The 17,620-nt window shown below is 44.2% G+C and overlaps 1 protein-coding gene across 2 annotated transcripts in view; it reads left to right on the forward strand.

The window, feature by feature from the left end:
- Positions 1 to 13,842, forward strand: part of wars2 (tryptophanyl tRNA synthetase 2, mitochondrial) — an 88,247-nt gene extending 74,405 nt beyond the window's left edge. For both annotated transcript variants that reach the window (XM_068040780.1, XM_068040781.1), the window contains exons 4-6: positions 1,350 to 1,435; positions 3,058 to 3,176; positions 10,826 to 13,842. In XM_068040780.1, coding sequence (XP_067896881.1) covers positions 1,350 to 1,435; positions 3,058 to 3,176; positions 10,826 to 11,274 — 654 coding nt within the window. In that variant the 3' untranslated portion in view covers positions 11,275 to 13,842. The remainder of the gene's footprint in view (positions 1 to 1,349; positions 1,436 to 3,057; positions 3,177 to 10,825) is intronic.
- Positions 13,843 to 17,620: the final 3,778 nt, after the last annotated feature.

A 17,620-nucleotide genomic window follows, 5' to 3' on the forward strand; every position in this document is an offset into this window, starting at 1 on the left:
AGACTGGGTGACCGCTTTGCGGAATACCTCCCTTCAGTCTGCAAGTGTAACCCTGAGCTTCCTATCTCTTGTCATTTCAATTCTCCACCTTGCTCCCACTCTGATCTATCTTTCAGTGGCCTGCTGCAGTGTTCCAATGAAGCTCAAGGCAAGTTTGAGGAACAGCACCACCTCTTTCAACTGGGCACTTTACAGCCTTCCGGACTCAAACTTGAGCTCAATAATTTTAGATCTTAACTCCTGCCCCTTCTGCTTTCATTCTTTTTGTGTTATTTTTGCTGGTTTGTTTCCCACCCCATTGCCCCCATTTCTTTCTTAATCCCTTTACTTTGTGTTTGGACAGCTGCTATCCTGCCATCTACACCTCATCCAGACGCATCTTTTGTTTCTTTACTTGTCCCATTAGCACTCCCTTTGGCTTTCTACCATGAAACCTTTTGTCATTTAAATTCTCCTGCCCTCCACCTATCACAGACCTCCCCTTTTGTTCTTTTTCTCCTCTTTCCCCCCCCCCCCCCCCCTTTCACCTGCTCAAAAACCTATTACATTTCTAACTTTTGCCAGTTCTGATGAAAGGTCACACAGACCTGAAATGCTGACTCTGTTTTTCTCTCCACAGATGCTGCCTGACCACTGAGTGTTTCCAGCATTTTCTGTTTTTGTTTCAATTAATTCTTAATACGTCAGCTTGGTTACGTGATAAAGCACTCTCCGCTGAGTCAAAAAGTCATGGGTTCAAGCCCTACTCTAAGACTTGAGCATCTAAGTTGATACTTCAATGTAGTACTGACAGTGCCATGTTGTTTCTTCAGATAAAATGTTAAACTGAGGCGCTGGCTGCCTGTTCAGGTGGATGTAAAAGATCCCATGGCACTATTTGAAGAAAAGCAGCAAAGTCCACCTCATGTCCTACCCAACATTTTACATTCAACCAAAACCAGCAAAAGCAGATTTTGTTGCTGTTTGTGGAGTTTTGCTGTGCATGACTTGGCTATTGGTTTCCCCACACAACAATAATTACGCTTCAAAGTAATTCATTGGCTATGAAGCACTTTAAGATATCCTGAGAGTGTGAAAGGTGCTTTTATTGTTCTTAACCAAAGAGTGATCCATCATATATCTAACAGCATTTTAATAAATGTAAGCATTTCATTTATTTGGTTTATTGTTAAGAGAAAAGCAAAGGGTAGCTTCAGAACATCCCTGTATGCAAGACTCTAGTTTTCTGAACAAAGTCTGCTTGAAGAGTCCAACCATTGCAAAGCAATTGATGCTTGCAAACTGCTTTAAATTAAAAACAAATTGCTGAATTCCTTGTAATGATTGGTATTTTTACTATATTTTTGCAGATGAAAAGCTCTGGTCAGAAGGAAGAGGGAAGTCTGGGTCTGTTTACTTACCCAGTCCTGCAGTCTGCAGATATTCTGTTATACAGGTAAGAGATATTAATCAGCATACAAATAATTCGAATCAGATCTGTGGATTTGCTAGTCAATGTCTTGGTGAATACATGTGTGTTATTTGGATACATCAGGTCCTCTTTTTTTATCTAAGATGCAAACTTCAATCAACATTCAACAAGCCTTATTGGTCTGTTCTGCACTTGCATGTTCTTGGATATTCCCCCTACCCCTTGTTTTAGCCTACTCCAATTCATAGATGCATTCTGTCTTCCATCCAGTCCCTTCCTAGGATCATCCCCATGTGGGCATTCAGATTTGATCAGGAACATTCAGCCACCCTTGGATGCAGTAGTAGACTGTCCATTTTACCAGAACTGATTTGCCTACTGTTCTAGACTTGGATTGTTTGTCAGCATTGGTTCTTACTTTTAAGCGTCTAATGGATGCCTGGTCATTAGCCATGGCTGTTATGTGGCTGACTTAAATACTATTGTCTCCATCGATTTCTCCAGGATAAACATTCTGTTGCATAATACTACAGCTGCTTATCTCAGACTAGTAAAAGAGAAAGAAGGACTTACATTTATATAGCGCCTTTTGCAACCAGACGATGTCCCAAAGCACTTTACAGCTGATGAAGTACTTTTGAAGTATAGTCACTGTGTAATATAGGAAATGCGGCAGCAATTTGTGCCTAACAAGCACCCACGAACAGCAATGTGCTAACGACCAGATAATCTGTTCTTGTGATGTTGATTGAAGTATAATTATTAGCCAGGACACCGGGGATAACTCCCCTGCTCTTCTTCAAAATAGAGCCATGGGATCTTTTACCTCCACCTGAGATTACAGTGTTGGCTCCAATCAGACAGTACACCATTTATACTGCCTGGCTGGAACTCCAATTATCCTGCCCAGAAGAGCCCTCTGTGCACCTGCATACTGAGAGGTTCTCCCTCAGTGCTAGATAATTTAATGTTTAGGGATCCAGGTAGCCATGTCTGCACTCTGTAAATATTTAACTGTAGATAGGTTTAACAAAAGTCCAGGAGGCCAAGAGGATTCCATGGGCACTTTGAAAACCAGGTTTCCCTACACACTGGAATTGCAATTCATCTGCTGTCAACTGGTGTGAGACTAGGCAATATCGTACCACGTCCCACCAGAGATTCAGGGCAGGCTCATAATCTGTATATATTCTGCAACTTTAACCTGAATGCTTTGCTTCACAGTGGCATGAGTGATCGATCAGGGCTCTTCACAGGAGCAACTTTTAATTCCGCTCGGAATAGACATTTGGCAGAGCACCTATACCCCCAGCCCAAAGTTGGCATTGGGAGGTTCAAACTATTTCAAGGTTTGAGTTTCATTTCAATGCCTCCAATGAGCTATGGGCACAATGTGACCACCTCACTGAAGTCTAACATTTGTTGGAGGGTAGGAATTCTGGTGGAACCTGATTTGCATATTAAGCAACCTCGCTGCAAAGGTGCTGTGTAGCCTGTTACAGACCTGCCTGAAAATTGCATCAGGCAGGCCTTACGCATCATCGGGTAGCCAAAGTGCTTGCTATTAACCCTCTCTTTAAACTGTTAAATACTTCATCCTTTTGGAAGGATCTTGTTGTAATTGATTTTTCTTTATGTCCTATAAGGTCAACGCATGTCCCTGTTGGAGAGGATCAGATACAACACCTGGAGCTGGCACAGGATATAGCCCGGATCTTCAACAACCAATATGGCTACTCTTTTCCTGTACCAAAAGCTATTCTAAGTGAGTACAACAATTGCTAATGCTGTTATAGTGCCTTTCATGTAACACTTGTCCAAAATGTTTCACAGGAGGTTGGAGGAACAGAGTAGGAAGTGGGAAAAGCAGCTACAGGAGTTTGTTAAGGAGAAAGATTTTGAGAAAGCATTGGAAGGTGAGGTGGAAGGTTGCAAGGCAGAGGGGTGCAGGTGCTTGAAAGCTGGAGCGTCTGGCTATGTGTGAAATAGAGGGAGGGGACACAAGATTGCAGAGGTGGCATTTCAAAATGAGAACAAAGTCAATGAGCTTGAAGATGGGAAACCATGGGAGGCAAGGGAGGATGAGGTGGCTGGACTTAATGTAGGATAAGATAAGGTCAACATGGAGGGCACTGGAGGAAGCAAACTTTAAGGTGGTGAAGCAATGAATGAAGGTTTGAGGAGCAGTGGAATTGAAGTAGAGATGTACTCAAGACAATGATAGAAAGAATAAGGAGGCCATCTTGAAGACAGACCAGATGTGAAGTTTGTCACTTGGTACAGGACACTGACATTGCACTATAATTCAGTCTGAGAAGCAGTCAGGAAGCGGGTTGTAATCAGAGCCTGGGGTATGAAATTACTGATGGGAAGTGAATAGAATTGGTTCTGTCTGGTCAGTGTTGAAGTGGAGAAAATTCCAACCCAGCCTCTGTGGGACTGACTTTTCACAAGAGAAAGATGGCAATATTGAATATGAACAATGTTTTTACTCGTTTATGGGATGTGGGCATCGCAGGTTAGGCCAGCATTTATTGCCCATCCCTCATTGCCCATGAGAAGGTGGTGGTGAGCTGTCTTCTTGAACCACTGCAGTCTTTGGGGTTTAGGTCAGTGGTGAATGATGAATCAAGCGGGCTGCTTTATCTTGGATGGTGTTGAGCTTCTTGAGTATTGTTGGAGCTGCACCCATCCAGGCAAGTGGAGAGTATTCCATCACACTCCTGACATGTGCCTTCTAGATGATGGACAGGCATTGGGGAGGCAGGAGGTGAGTTGCTCACCACAGAATTCCCAGCCTCTGACCTGCTCTTGTAGCCACAGTATTTATGTGGCTGATCCAGTTCAGTTTCTGGTCAATGGTAACCCCCAGGATGATGTTAGTGTGGGATTCAGTGATGGTAATGCCAATGAACATCAAGGGGAGATGGTTAGATTCTCTCCTTGTTTGAGATGTTCATGTGGACACAGGCTGCTTCAGTATCTGAGGACTCGCAAATGGTGCTAAACATTGTGCAATCATCAGCGAACATCCCCACTTCTGACCTTGTGATGGAGGGAAGGTGATTAATGAAGCAGCTGACGAGGGTTGGGCCTAGAACACCACTCTGAGGAACTCCTGCAGTGATGTCCTAGGACTGAGATGATTAACCTACAACAACCACAGCCATCTTCCTTTGTGCTTGGTATGACTCCAACCTGCTTTTTCTTTGGCCTCCTAGTCTCGAGAGACAATAGGTAAGAGCCTAGAGGTGGTCAGTGGTTTGTGGAGCAGCGCCTGGAGTGGCTATAAAGGCCAATTCTAGAGTGACAGACTCTTCCACAGGTGCTGCAGATAAAATTGGTTGTCAGGGCTGTTACGCAGTTGGCTCTCTCCCTGCGCTTCTGTCTTTCTTCCTGCCAACTGCTAAGTCTCTTCGACTCGCCACTCTTTAGCCCTGCTTTTATGGCTGTCCGCCAGCTCTGGCGGTCGCTGGCAACTGACTCCCACGACTTGTGATCAATGTCACAGGACTTCATGTCGCGTTTGCAGACGTCTTTAAAGCGGAGACATGGACTGCCGGTGGGTCTGATACCAGTGACGAGCTCGCTGTACATTGCATCCTTGGGGATCCTGCCATCTTCCATGTGGCTCACATGGCCAAGCCATCTCAAGCGCCGTTGGCTCAGTAGGGTGTATGCTGGGGATGTTGGCTGCCTCGAGGACTTCTGCATTGGAGATACAGTCCTGCTACCTGATGCCAAGGATTCTCCGGAGGCAGCGAAGATGGAATGAATTGAGACGTCGCTCTTGGCTGACGTACGTTGTCCAGGTCTTGCTGCCGTAGAGCAAGGTACTGAGGACACGGGCTTGAAACACTCGGACTTTTGTGTTCCGTGTCAGTGCGCCATTTTCCCACACCCTCTTGGCCTGTCTGGACATAGCAGCGGACACCTTTCCCATGCGTTTGTTGATTTCTGCATCGAGAGACAGGTTACTGGTGATAGTTGAGCCTAGGTAGGTGAAATCTTGAACCACTCCCAGAGAGTGGTCGCTGATATTGATGGATGGAGCATTTCTGATATCCTGTCCCATGATGTTTGTTTTCTTGAGGCTGATGGTTAGGCCAAATTCATTGCAGGCAGCCACAATCCTGTCAATGAATCTCTGCAGACACACTTCTGCGTGGGATGTTAATGCAGCATCATCAGCAAAGAGGAGTTCCCTGATGAGGACCTTCCGTACTTTGGTCTTCGCTCTGAGACGGGCAAGGTTGAACAACCTGCCATCTGATCTTGTGTGGAGGAAAATTTCTTCTTCTGAAGACTTGAACGCATGTGCGAGCAGCAGTGAGAAAAGAACCCAAACAGTGTAGGTGCAAGAACCCAGCCCTGTTTCACACTACTCAGGATAGGAAAGGGGTCTGATGAGACACCGCTATGCTGAACTGTGCCTTTCATATTGTCATGGAATGAGGTGATGGTACTTTGTAGCTTTGGACATCCAATCTTTGCTGGTAGTCTGAAGAGACCACGTCTGCTGACGAGGTCAAAGGCTTTGGTGAGATCTATGAAAGCAACGTAGAGGGGCATCTGTTGTTCGCGGCATTTCTCCTGTAGCTGACAAAGGGAGAACAGCATGTCAATGGTTGATCTCTCTGCTTGAATGCCACACTGTGCCTCAGGGAAAGAAGCTCCACCGTGAGCTGGATGGTGACCACGAGCGCAGCGTCAGCCTGGAGGATGCCGACATCGAGGAGGCTGTGGGCTGGCCCGCTCGCCAGGGTCGCGTCCCCCGCCGGATGCCTCCCCCAACCGCCCGTGCGCCCCCCTTCCGCCCGTGCGTTCCCCTTACGCCCGCGCGCTGCGCGCCCGCCCATTTCCGCCCGCGTTCCGCCTCCGCCCGCGCGCCCCCCCTTTCTGCCCGCGCTCCATTTCTGCCCGCGCATTCCCCCCTTCCGCCCGCGGCTCCCCTCTTCCGCCCGTGGCCCGCCCGCATCCGCCCCCCCTTCCGCCCGCGCCCCCCCCCCCAACTTTCCGTCCACCCGCGCCGACCTTCCTTCCCTCTCCCTCCATGAAATCGCACAGTTTACTTGTTACGGCCCCTGCTCAGGGATAGGAGATTACTCCAACCAGTGGAGAGTTTTCCCCCTCATTACCGTTGACTCTAGTTTTGCTAGGGCTCCTTAATGCCATACTTGGTCAAATGCTGCCTTAATGTTAAAGACAGTCACTCTCACCTCACCTCACCCCTTGAGTTCAGCTCTTTTGTCTATGTTTGGACTAGGATGTAATGATGTCGGGAATTGAGTGGCCCTGACAGAACCCAAACTCAACATCAGTGAGCAGGTTATTGCTGAGCAAGTGCCGCTTGATGGCACTGTCGACAACTCCTTCCATCACTTTGCTGATGATTGAGAGCAGACTGATAGGGCGGTAAATGGCCGGGTTGGATTTGTCCTGCTTTTCGTGCACAGCACATACCAGGGCAATTTTCCACATTTCCGGATAGATGCCATTGCTGTAGCTCTACTAGAACAGCTTGGCTAGGCGCGTGACAAGTTCTGGAGCACAGGTCTTCAGTACTATTGTCGGAATGTTGTCAGGACCCATAACCTTTGCAGAATTCAGTGCCTTCAGCCATTTCCTGATATCACATGGAGTGAATCAGATTGGCTACAGACTGGCATCTGTGATGCTGGGGACCTCAGGAGGAGGCCAAGCTGGATCATCCACTTGGCAGTTCTGGCTGAAGATGGTTGTAAATATTTCAGCCTTGTCTTTTGCATTGATGTGCTGGGCTCCCCCATCATTGAGGATGGGGATATTTGTGGAGACGACTCCTCCTGTTAGTTGTTTAATTGTCCACCACCATTCACGACTGGATGCGGCAAGACTGCAGAGTTTAGATCTGATCCGTTGGTTGTGGGATCGCTTAGCCCTGTCTATTGCATGCTGCTTCCATTGCTTGGCATGCAAATAGTCCTGTGTTGTAGCTTCACCAGGCTGACACCTCATTTTGTGGTATGCCTGGTGCTGCTTCTAGCATGCCCTCCTGCACTCTTCATTGAACCAGGGTTGGTCCTCCAGTTTGATGGTAATGGTAGAGTGGAGGAAATGCTGGGCCATGATGTTACAGATTGTGGTTGAATACTGATAGCCCACAGTGCCTCATGGATGCCCAGTTTTGAGTTGCTCGATCTGTTCGAAATCTGTCTCATTTAGCACGGTGGTAGTGCCACACAACACAATGGTGGGTACCCTCAATGTGAAAGTGGGACTTATTCTCCACAAGGACTGTGCGGTGGTCGCTTCTACTGATACTATCATTGACAGATGCACCTGTGACAGGCAGATTGGTGAAGACAAGGTAAAGTATGTTTCTCCCTCTTGGTTCCCTCACCACCTGCTGCAGACCCAGTCTCGCAGCTCTGTCCTTTAGGAAATGAAGCCGGACAAGTGGTAGAAGTGTCAGTGGGCGAGTATTTCAGGGATAGTGACCATAACTCTATAAGATTTAAGGTAGTTATGAAAAAGGACAAAGATGGACCAGAAATAAAGGTACTGAATTGGGGGAAAGCCGATTTCAATATGATAAAACAGGATCTGGCCAAAGTGGACTGGGAGCAGCTACTTGTAGGAACATCTACATCAGACCAGTGGGAGTCATTCAAAAAGGAAATAGTGAGAGTTCAGAGATAACATGTACCCATTAAGGTGAAGGGTAGGACCAACAAGTTCAGGGAACCCTGGATGTTCTGGGATATAGAGGATTGGATAAAGAAAAAAAGGAGGCTTATGGGAGATTCAGAGCACTGAAAACAGTGGAAGCACTAGAGGAGTATAGAAAATGTAAGGGGGTACTTAAAAAAAAAAGTAATTAGGAGAGCGAAGAGGGGACATGAAAAAACACTGGCGGGCAAGATAAAGGAAAATCCTAAGGCGTTTTATAAGTATATTAAGGGCAAGAGGATAACCAGGGAAAGGCCCATTAGGGACCAAAGTGGTAATCTGTATGTGGAGCCGGAGGATGTAGGTGAAGTTTTAAATGATTACTTTTCATCTGTGTTCACTATGGGGAAGGATGATGCAGGTGTAGCGATCAGGGAGGGGGATTGTGATATACTTGAACAAATTAGTATTGAAAGGAGGAGGTATTAGCAGTTTTAGCAGGCTTAAAAGTGAATAAATCCCCAGGCCCAGATGAGATGTATCCCAGGCTGTTATGTGAGGCAAGGGAGGAGATAGCAGGGGCTCTGACACAAGTTTTCAAATCCTCGCTGGCCACAGGAGTAGTACCAGAGGATTGGAGGACAACGAATGTGGTACCATTATTCAAGAAGGGTAGCAGGGATAAACCAGGTAATTACAGGCCAGTGTGTCTAACATCAGTGGTTGGGAAACTATTGGAAAAGATTCTGAGGGACAGGATTAATTTCCACTTGGAGAGGCAGTGATTAATCAGGGATAGTCAGCATGGCTTTGTCAGGGGGAAATCGTGTCTAACTAACGATTGAATTTTTCGAGGCGGTGACTAAATGAGGGTAAAGCAGTTGATGTAGTCTACATGGACTTCAGTAAGGCTTTTGATATGGTCCCACATGGGAGATTGGTTAAGAAGGTAAGAGCCCATGGGATCCAGGGCAATTTGGCAAATTGGATCCAAAATTGGCTTAGTGGCAGGAGGCAGAGGGTAATGGTCGAGGGTTGTTTTTGCCAGTGGAAGCCAGTGGCCAGTGGTGTACCACAGGGATCGGTGCAGGGACCCTTGCTGTGTTGCATACATTAATGATTTCGACGTGAATATAGGAGGTATGTTCATTAAGTTCGCAGATGACACAAAAATTAGTGTCGTAAATACTGAGGAGGAAAGCCTTAGATTACAGGACGATATAGATGGGCTGAGCAGTGGCAAATGGAATTCTATCCTGAGAAGTGTGAGGTAATGCATTTTGGGAAGACTAAGAAGGCAAGGGAATATACAATGGATGGTAGGACCCTAGGAAGTACAGAGGGTCAGAGGGACCTTGGTGTACTTGTCCATAGATCACTGAAGGCAGCAGCACAGGTAGATAAGGTGGTTAGGAAGGCATATGGGATATTTGCCTTTATTAGCCGAGGCATAGAATATAAGAGCAGGGAGGTTATGATGGAGCTATATAAAACGCTAGTTAGGCCACAGCTGAAGTACTGTGTACAGTTCTGGGCAGCACACTATGGGAAGAATGTGATTACACTGGAGCGAGTGCAGAGGAGATTCACCAGGATGTTGCCTGGGCTGGAGCATTTCAGCTATGAAGAGAGACTGAAAAGGCTAAGGTTGTTTTCCATAGAGCAGAGAAGGCTGAGGGGGGACCTGATTGAGCTATACATAATTATGAGGGGCATTGATAGGTTAAATAGGAAGAACTGTTTTCCCTTAGTGGAGGTGTCAATAACCAGGGGGCATAGATTTAAGGTGAGGGGATTTGAGGAAAAATGTTTATACCCAGAGGGTGGTTGGAATCTGGAACGCACTACCTGAAGAGGTGGTAGAGGCAGGAACCCTCACAACATTTAAGAAGTATTTAGATAAGCACTTGAAATGCCATTGCATACAAGGCTATGGGCCAAGTGCTGGAAAATGGGATTAGAATAGTTAGGTGTTTGATGGCCGAAGGGCCGGTTTCTCCATGACTCGATGAGGACTTAGCCAGCTCGGTCAGCACTGGCACTACCGAGCCACTCTTGGTAATGGACATTGAAGTTCCCCTACCAAGAGTACATACTGTGCCCTTGCTCCCCTCAGTGCTTCTTCCAATTGGTGTTCAACATGGAGAAGCATTGATTCATCAGCTGAGGGGTGGGGTGGTGGGCGGTAGGTGGTAATCAGCAGGAAGGTTCCTTGCCCATGTTTGACCTGATGCCATGAGACTTCATGGGGTTCGGAGTCAATGTTGAGGACTCTCAGTGTGACTCCCTCCTGACTATATACCACTGTGCCACCACCACTGGTGGGTCTGTCCTACCGGTGGGACAGGACATACCTAGGAATGGTGATGCTGGTGTATGGGACATTGTTTGTAAGGTATGATTCTGTGAGAACGACTATGCCAGGCTGTTGCTTGCCTAGTCTGTGAGACAGCTCTCCCAATTTTGGCACAAGTTCCCAGATATTAGTAAGGAAGAATTTGCAGGGTTGACAGGACTCAGTTTGCCATTGTAATTTCCAGTGCCTGTGTCGATGCCGGGTGGTCCATCCAGCTTCATTCCTTTTCTTAGACTTCATAGCAGTTAGTACAACTGAGTGGTTTGCTGGGGCATTTAAGAGTCTGGAGTCACATGTAGGCCAGACCAGGTAAGGAGGGCAGATTTCCTTCCCTAAAAGACATTCGTAAACCCGATGGGTTACTTTAGTAATGAGCATTTTTCCATTATCCTCTTCTCTCATTGCAGGTAAAACTAGAAAAATTAAATCATTGAGGAACCCTGCTGTGAAGATGTCAAAGTCAGACCCTCAAAAATTAGCGACTGTGACTATCACTGATTCACCAGAAGAGATATTATTAAAGTTTCGCAAAGCAGTAACAGATTTCACCTCTGAAGTGACGTATGACCCAGAGACACGCCCAGGGGTATCAAATCTGGTCGCATGTCACACAGCAGTGACTGGACTGACTATCGAGGAGGTTGTGCATCAAAGCAAAGGGCTGGACACTGCACGCTACAAATATGTGGTGGCTGAGGCAGTCATTGAGAAATTTGCACCAATTAAGAATGAAATTGAAAGACTTAGAGCTGAGAAAGGTTTCCTAGAGCAAGTCTTAAACCGTGGAGCTGAAAGAGCAAAAGAATTGGCAGGCCCCATGTACCTTGAAATCCGAAAACTGGTTGGCTTTAGCTAACCATCTATAGATTATGAACTGTAGCTCCTGGGTTATGTTATTGTTACGGCAAAATCTGTTTGAAGTGAAAACCTTGGGGAAGTGTTGATCATGGTGTACTTAAATAGGTGATCAGTGATTATTTAAGGCACACGTACATTTCGAATCTACACTGGTTATCATTTACTGAATATAATGTTTGTTGATCATGATTGGTATGATTCCAAGATCATAAATGATGTGTACCTTTTTTTTTAAAAAAGGATCCTGTGAAGCATGCATTGGTTAGGTGGGAAATGGGGGTGTCCAAAATATTATCTCAAGAATAAAAATCAAATTTTTAACATGCCTGTCAAAGCCAAACGGGATTCAAACAAGTTCCCAGAGCAAATGAAATGTATATAATCACACTGCATTGCAAGAAACAGGAGCAGGGATAGGTCATACAGTCCCTCGAACCTGCTCTGCCATTCAGTAAGATCATAGCTGAACTTTTCCATCAACTCCACTTCCCCTTTTCCCTCCTCCCCCCCCCCCCCCACCCCCAACCCCAACCATTCCCATATCCCTTGATTCCCATAGTATCCAAAAATCCATTAATCCTGTTCTTAAATGTGCTTAACAACTGAGCAAAGATTCAAAACCCTCTGAGTGAAGAAATTGCTCATCACAGTCTTATCCTGAGATTATGACCCCATATTCTAGACAGGGGAAACTGCCTCTCTGCATCTACCCTGTCAAGCCCTCTTTGAATGTTATACGTTTCAATGAAATCACATCTCATTCCTCTGAACTCCAGAGAATATAGGCTCATTCTACTCCATCTCTCCTTATAGGAAAACCCTCTCATCGCAGTACTCAATCTAGTGAACCTTCATTACACCTCCTCTATGGCAACTATATCCTTACTTAGGTAAGGAGACCAAAACTGCACACGGTGCTCCCAGTGTGATCTCGCCAAAGCCCTATATAATTGCAGCAAGACTTCCTACACTTATACTGCAACCCCCCCGTAATAAATGCCAGCATACCATTTACCTTCCTAATTGTTTGCTGTACTTGCATGTTAGCTTTCTGTGATTCATATACAAGGACCCCAAATATCTCTGAATACCAACATTTACTAGTTTTTTTTTTAAAATTCTGCTTTTCCATTCTTCCTACCAAAGTGGATAATTTCACATTTCCCCACACTGTATAGTCTTCCCCTCTGAATTGGATTAGCACTTATGTTCCAGTGAATAAAACAGTGGTCTAATGTACAGTGCCAGCTATTTCCTGTGTCAGAGGGGAAAAACTTTTATCTTGTTTAGATTTGATCCTAGGTTCCAAGGAAAAGATTTTACCACCTAGTTTCCTAAGTAGTGTCTCTGGACATCTTACATAAGAGTGTGCAACCTGTGATTAACTTGCCTGTGCTTTCATGGTTTTGCTGTGACATTGGGAGGTGATGTGGAGTGGAGCCTAGGTACAGAGAGAAGGAAATTTTGAGGCACCTACCCTGGTATCCTTCTTTGCACTTCCTGCTTGCCAACTGAAGATGACAGGGGCCTTGGAGTAAATAGCCTGCTATCAACTGGAAAGGGAGATGAACCTAAAATAAGTGGAAAATAATCATCAAATTTAAACCTTCTCTGAAGGCCAATCCCGCTGTCATCAAAATGGCAAATTATTGTTGCTAAATATGCAAGTGTTCATTGCAAAATAAAAGTGGTATTTGGAATGCAAGCCAGTGAAATCCAAATACTTAAATGTATATTAAAATACTTGTGATACGTATTGGGTTGTAAGTTCAATTCTGGCCTCATTTCTCTATTGATTGGAATGAAAGCACAAGGAAATTAGCATGGCTTGTGGCTCTGTTTGCATAAATAGTGTGAACAGCCTAATCAAACAGGAGATGGTGAATAGAAAAACCGTAGACTTGTTGTAAATCAGCCATTTTATCTCAGAATAAACAAGATCTGATGTAGCTGAATCTAAAATGTAGTTAATTTTTCAGTGAAGCTGAAGGCACTGACGCATGTTGCAATTCCATTCATGGATGCTAAGTGTCTGCCATACCTTGATGAATGAGCCTAGATGATAAGTTTAGCTTTCTCTGCAGTGGGAGGAGAAGGGTGAAATCAATCTAGTCCAATCGTATCCTCAACCAATGTCCAAATATTTTTCTAAAAATTGATCAACGCTAGGTAAACCTGACTGATTGATTATTTCCCTCCCACTCTCTTTCCCCCTCCACCCTTTTCATGGTTGGTTGTTGAAGCCAACTGCACCATCCTTATAACTGAGATCAGCATGGACCAGGGGATAAAGCTGAGATTTTCCTGGTCCCTAATCATTATTTCTCTGCCGCCATGCAGTGCATTTACTTACTGAGGTATTGAATTCAATTGATTTTTTGGCAATAAATGGAATATTGGTAAGTATATACAATTTAAAAATGTTAAAATTATTGATCTCATACTGTAAGGTCTTCATGCTTGTGTATTATTAATGGATGAATTTCAATGAGAACAAGTTTTATTGGCATCTAGAGCTTAGGATGTATGTAAATTAATGGGAACTTCAATATAAAATTTATATTTGTCCCAGTGTGCTCATTGATGATAATTCTTGCATTGCAACAATTACTACACTTCAAAAGTAATTAATTGGCTGTAAAGCACTTTGGGACATCCTGAGGTCGTAAAAGACGTGATATAAACGCAAGTATATCTGTCTTTTTGATATGTACATCTGAGTAATCCATGGAAAAAAAAGGTTGGACACTCCTGAATCTGACAAATACTGATAGTAACTGCTGTGTGATTCTACAGGAGAGTAGTCACAGTTTATGTTTTCCTGTGTGTTAAATATGTATTCCTCCCAAACACAACTATTTTTAAAGCTAATGAGAACTTGCCACCTACACAAGGACATGAGCTTTGTTTGGAATGTCATAACACCAAAAGGTCAATAGTATTTGTATCTGTTATTGATTTAGTGTGTGACATTTTGGAGGACGACGGAGTAACTACTGACTTTGTCTATTTCTGCCAAATTCTTTGCATATAATATTTTCTGTGACTCCTTTGCCAAATTGGCTAGTGAATTCAAGTTAAGAAAGCCAACAGGAGACAGATGGTTAATTTTGGACTTTAATTATTCAACATTAGCCAAGTTGGATCCACAATAGAAGGTCATTTGTGGTATGGTAAATATAACTACTGTGACTTATTTTATAATTGCACCATATGACTGCACAGCTCACAAAATAAGCAACTTTTTTTTCTAAATATTAATAAAATGAAACTATGGAAAAAGCTACACATGAACTGCTGCCAAAATCATTGCAATGTCATATCATCAAATTTCAACTTTAATATGTTCCAACCAGACCACAGAGCAGCAAAGCATCACTGCAAAATGTTGAAAAGCAAGATAGTCCACAGTAAATCTTTGGGATGCATTACTAGGATAACGTATGACTGGGAGAATGAGCAGAGGTTCTGCAGAACAGGACAAGCTGCTAGAAAAGAGAGGAGGAGGGATAGAAGGGCTCTCACCAGGATGCCATATTCACCCACATTATTCAGGGAGCAATTCCAATATTGTGATATGGGATGCCTGATGTTTAATGAAGTCTTCCCTCTACCCCTCCCCCTTGCATCCCCTCCTCCCACCGGCACCATCCTACACCTGTGTAGGGGCCCCAACAACCCCACTGCCTTGTGGGCGTCTCGGGAGAGACCAAGGCTAAGGGAGTAAACCCTAACAGAAAATCCGGAGCGGAACCCCGTAGGCGGTCATGTGTCACCTTTGGCATGTTTCCGGCAGTTCCTGCAGCCATACTGGTGCCAAACGTCGTGTCCTGCACTCCTTTGGACCCCACCAGAAAGGCCGAGAGGGGGGTTTTGACGACTGGGCAACTCTCAACCTCCATAAATTTGCCCAGGCATGCGCCATGGAGAGGTCACTCCACTGACCACCTCCAGGCGCGTATCCATTGTCTCTCGAGATAAGGAGGCCCAAAAGAAAGAAGAAAAGAAAGAATTACACATAGAAATAAATGCGATTTCTCAAAATAAGCCAGCACAGTTACAGGATGCAGATAACCCACCCTGTCCAGTAAACTGAGAGTTGTTTATTATCAGAAGTCATCTTAGTCCTATCTGTGGCTTGTTCCAGTGGTTTATATGGCTTCAGAGGAAAAAAGTACTAAAATTGTATATACTTATCACTTCGGGTGATCCAAGTTAAATTGTCGTGATAGAAATCACATCCGATTTAAAAGTAAGTGCAAATATAACCACTGATCCAGAAACCACATGTGTGGACACATATGGGTGGCTTGTGATATGTGAAATCTTTTCCATGAATCATCTCTTCCTCATGTGGAGGTCGAATCCATGTGTGAGAAAGTACTTGTACCACAGGCATCCAGTGATGTGCACTCTGTAATGTGTCTGCTTTCATTTTATGTGTATCATTTTAAAATAATTCACTTTTGTAAGAATTCCAAGGTTAAGCTGTTTAATGGATCATGCAGTGTTTCGACCATTGTCTTTTGCCATCGCTAAGCTTAATTGCTATTGCTTTATAGACCCCAAACACAGCAGTAAAAGCACAATGTTCCATCCTGGAAAAAACAAACCACAACTTTTATTGCATGTTAGATGTGTGACTTCTCCTCAGGCTGATTCCATTTTCAGTTATATAATGGCTGCCATAATGTTATGTACAAGAATGACTTAGGAACCTTATGGGAAGCCAAGTAGGATCATCTACTAGGCCCTTTTGGCTGTAAATTCTTGCAAGCAAGTCAGCCTTGTCTCTAGCACTCACATGTTGGGCTCTACCATAGTAGAGGGAGAGGATGTTCATGGTGTTTCTTCCTCCTGTTAGTGGCTATTGTAAAATCCAGTCACAGTACATCACTGAGATGTTGACTTGTATCATATAAAGCAAAGCTGCTTTGGGAATAGTATTTTCTGTGTGCTCAGCAATTGATCTGATCTTTGTTTACTTCAGTCTGCACTCATATTGCTCCAGTACTTCAGATAGTGCATGATTTCTCTCTTATTGCAATTGGTGGTGGACAACCAGGAATCTAGCAGAAGGAGGAAACTCCATGAATATTCCCATTGGCTACTATGGTAGAGCCTAACATGCGTACAAGAGTCAAGGCTTAAGTGTTGGCAAGCATCTTTAGCAAAAGGGGCGCATGGACGATGCTGCATAACTTCCAAGGTCTCTACCCTCATAGATACCAGCGTGAGCCAATATAGTCCACCCCATATGACACTAAGTGCATGAGACCCAGCGAAGCCTAGCGGCACTGACAAAATTCTGTGGTGCTAAGCACCTGTGCAGCAGAGTTAATCACTTCCCCAGCCATGCTGTTCCAGTATAGCTATGATAATGTCAGCTACCCAATAAAATTGGAAGTGTTTCTACCATTTATCTAGGGTTTCCCCAATTTTTGTCTGAATTTATGGTGGGGGATCAGGCGAGCCCCTGCAGCAATTCCAGATGTGAAATTCGAAACCAAGCTAAGCTTTTATAGAAAAGTTTTTAAATGCACACAATGTTTCTCATCCTGGAATTTCAAGCTATACGTTCTTTTCATACTGCCACCAGTTGTTTCTTTGAGATTTTAAAGAACTGTCTTTCTCAGTGAAATTTTGCAAAAATCCATGATTGACCTGATTTTTTTTTTATATCCTGAAAAAAGGTTAATCAGATTTAATAAGCATCATTTTCACTTGAAAATCTGGTGGTTGAGGATCTGTCACCTGTTATACACCCCACACAAATTTCCTTTCCATAAATTCTGCTTAAGACCAACATAAAAATTACTGGTAATGGATTTTAAAACCAGTCATTAAAGTTCAGATATAAATTGTAAGTGAAATACAATCTGTCACAATCATAATGCCTATATGTCTTTGAAAACCGTGTCTTGGACGCCCTTGCTACCCCATTGAGCAAGCACAATGATCTTGACAACATTAGTGAAAAACAACTAAGAGAAGCAAAGAGAGAGTATGAGAAGGGACTGACATCTAACAGGGAATCTGAAGTCTTCTATAGGCATGTAAATAGTAAAGGAGTGGTAAAAGGAGGAGTGAGACCAATTAGGGACCAGAAAGGGCATTTACATATGGTGGCAGAGGGCATAGCTGAGGTACTAAATGAGTACTTTGCATCTGACTTTAGCAAGGAAGATGCTGCTGCACAAGTCATAGTGAAAGGGGATGTACTTGAGACACTGGATGGGCTAAAAATTGAAAAAGAGGAGGTATTGGGTAGGCTGGCTGTCCTTAAACCTGATAAGTCACCAGGTTCAGATGATATGAATCCAAGGATACTGAGGAAAGTAAGG

The sequence above is a fragment of the Heterodontus francisci genome, chromosome 10 (genome assembly GCF_036365525.1).
Source record: "Heterodontus francisci isolate sHetFra1 chromosome 10, sHetFra1.hap1, whole genome shotgun sequence".
NCBI classification, from domain to species: domain Eukaryota; kingdom Metazoa; phylum Chordata; class Chondrichthyes; order Heterodontiformes; family Heterodontidae; genus Heterodontus; species Heterodontus francisci.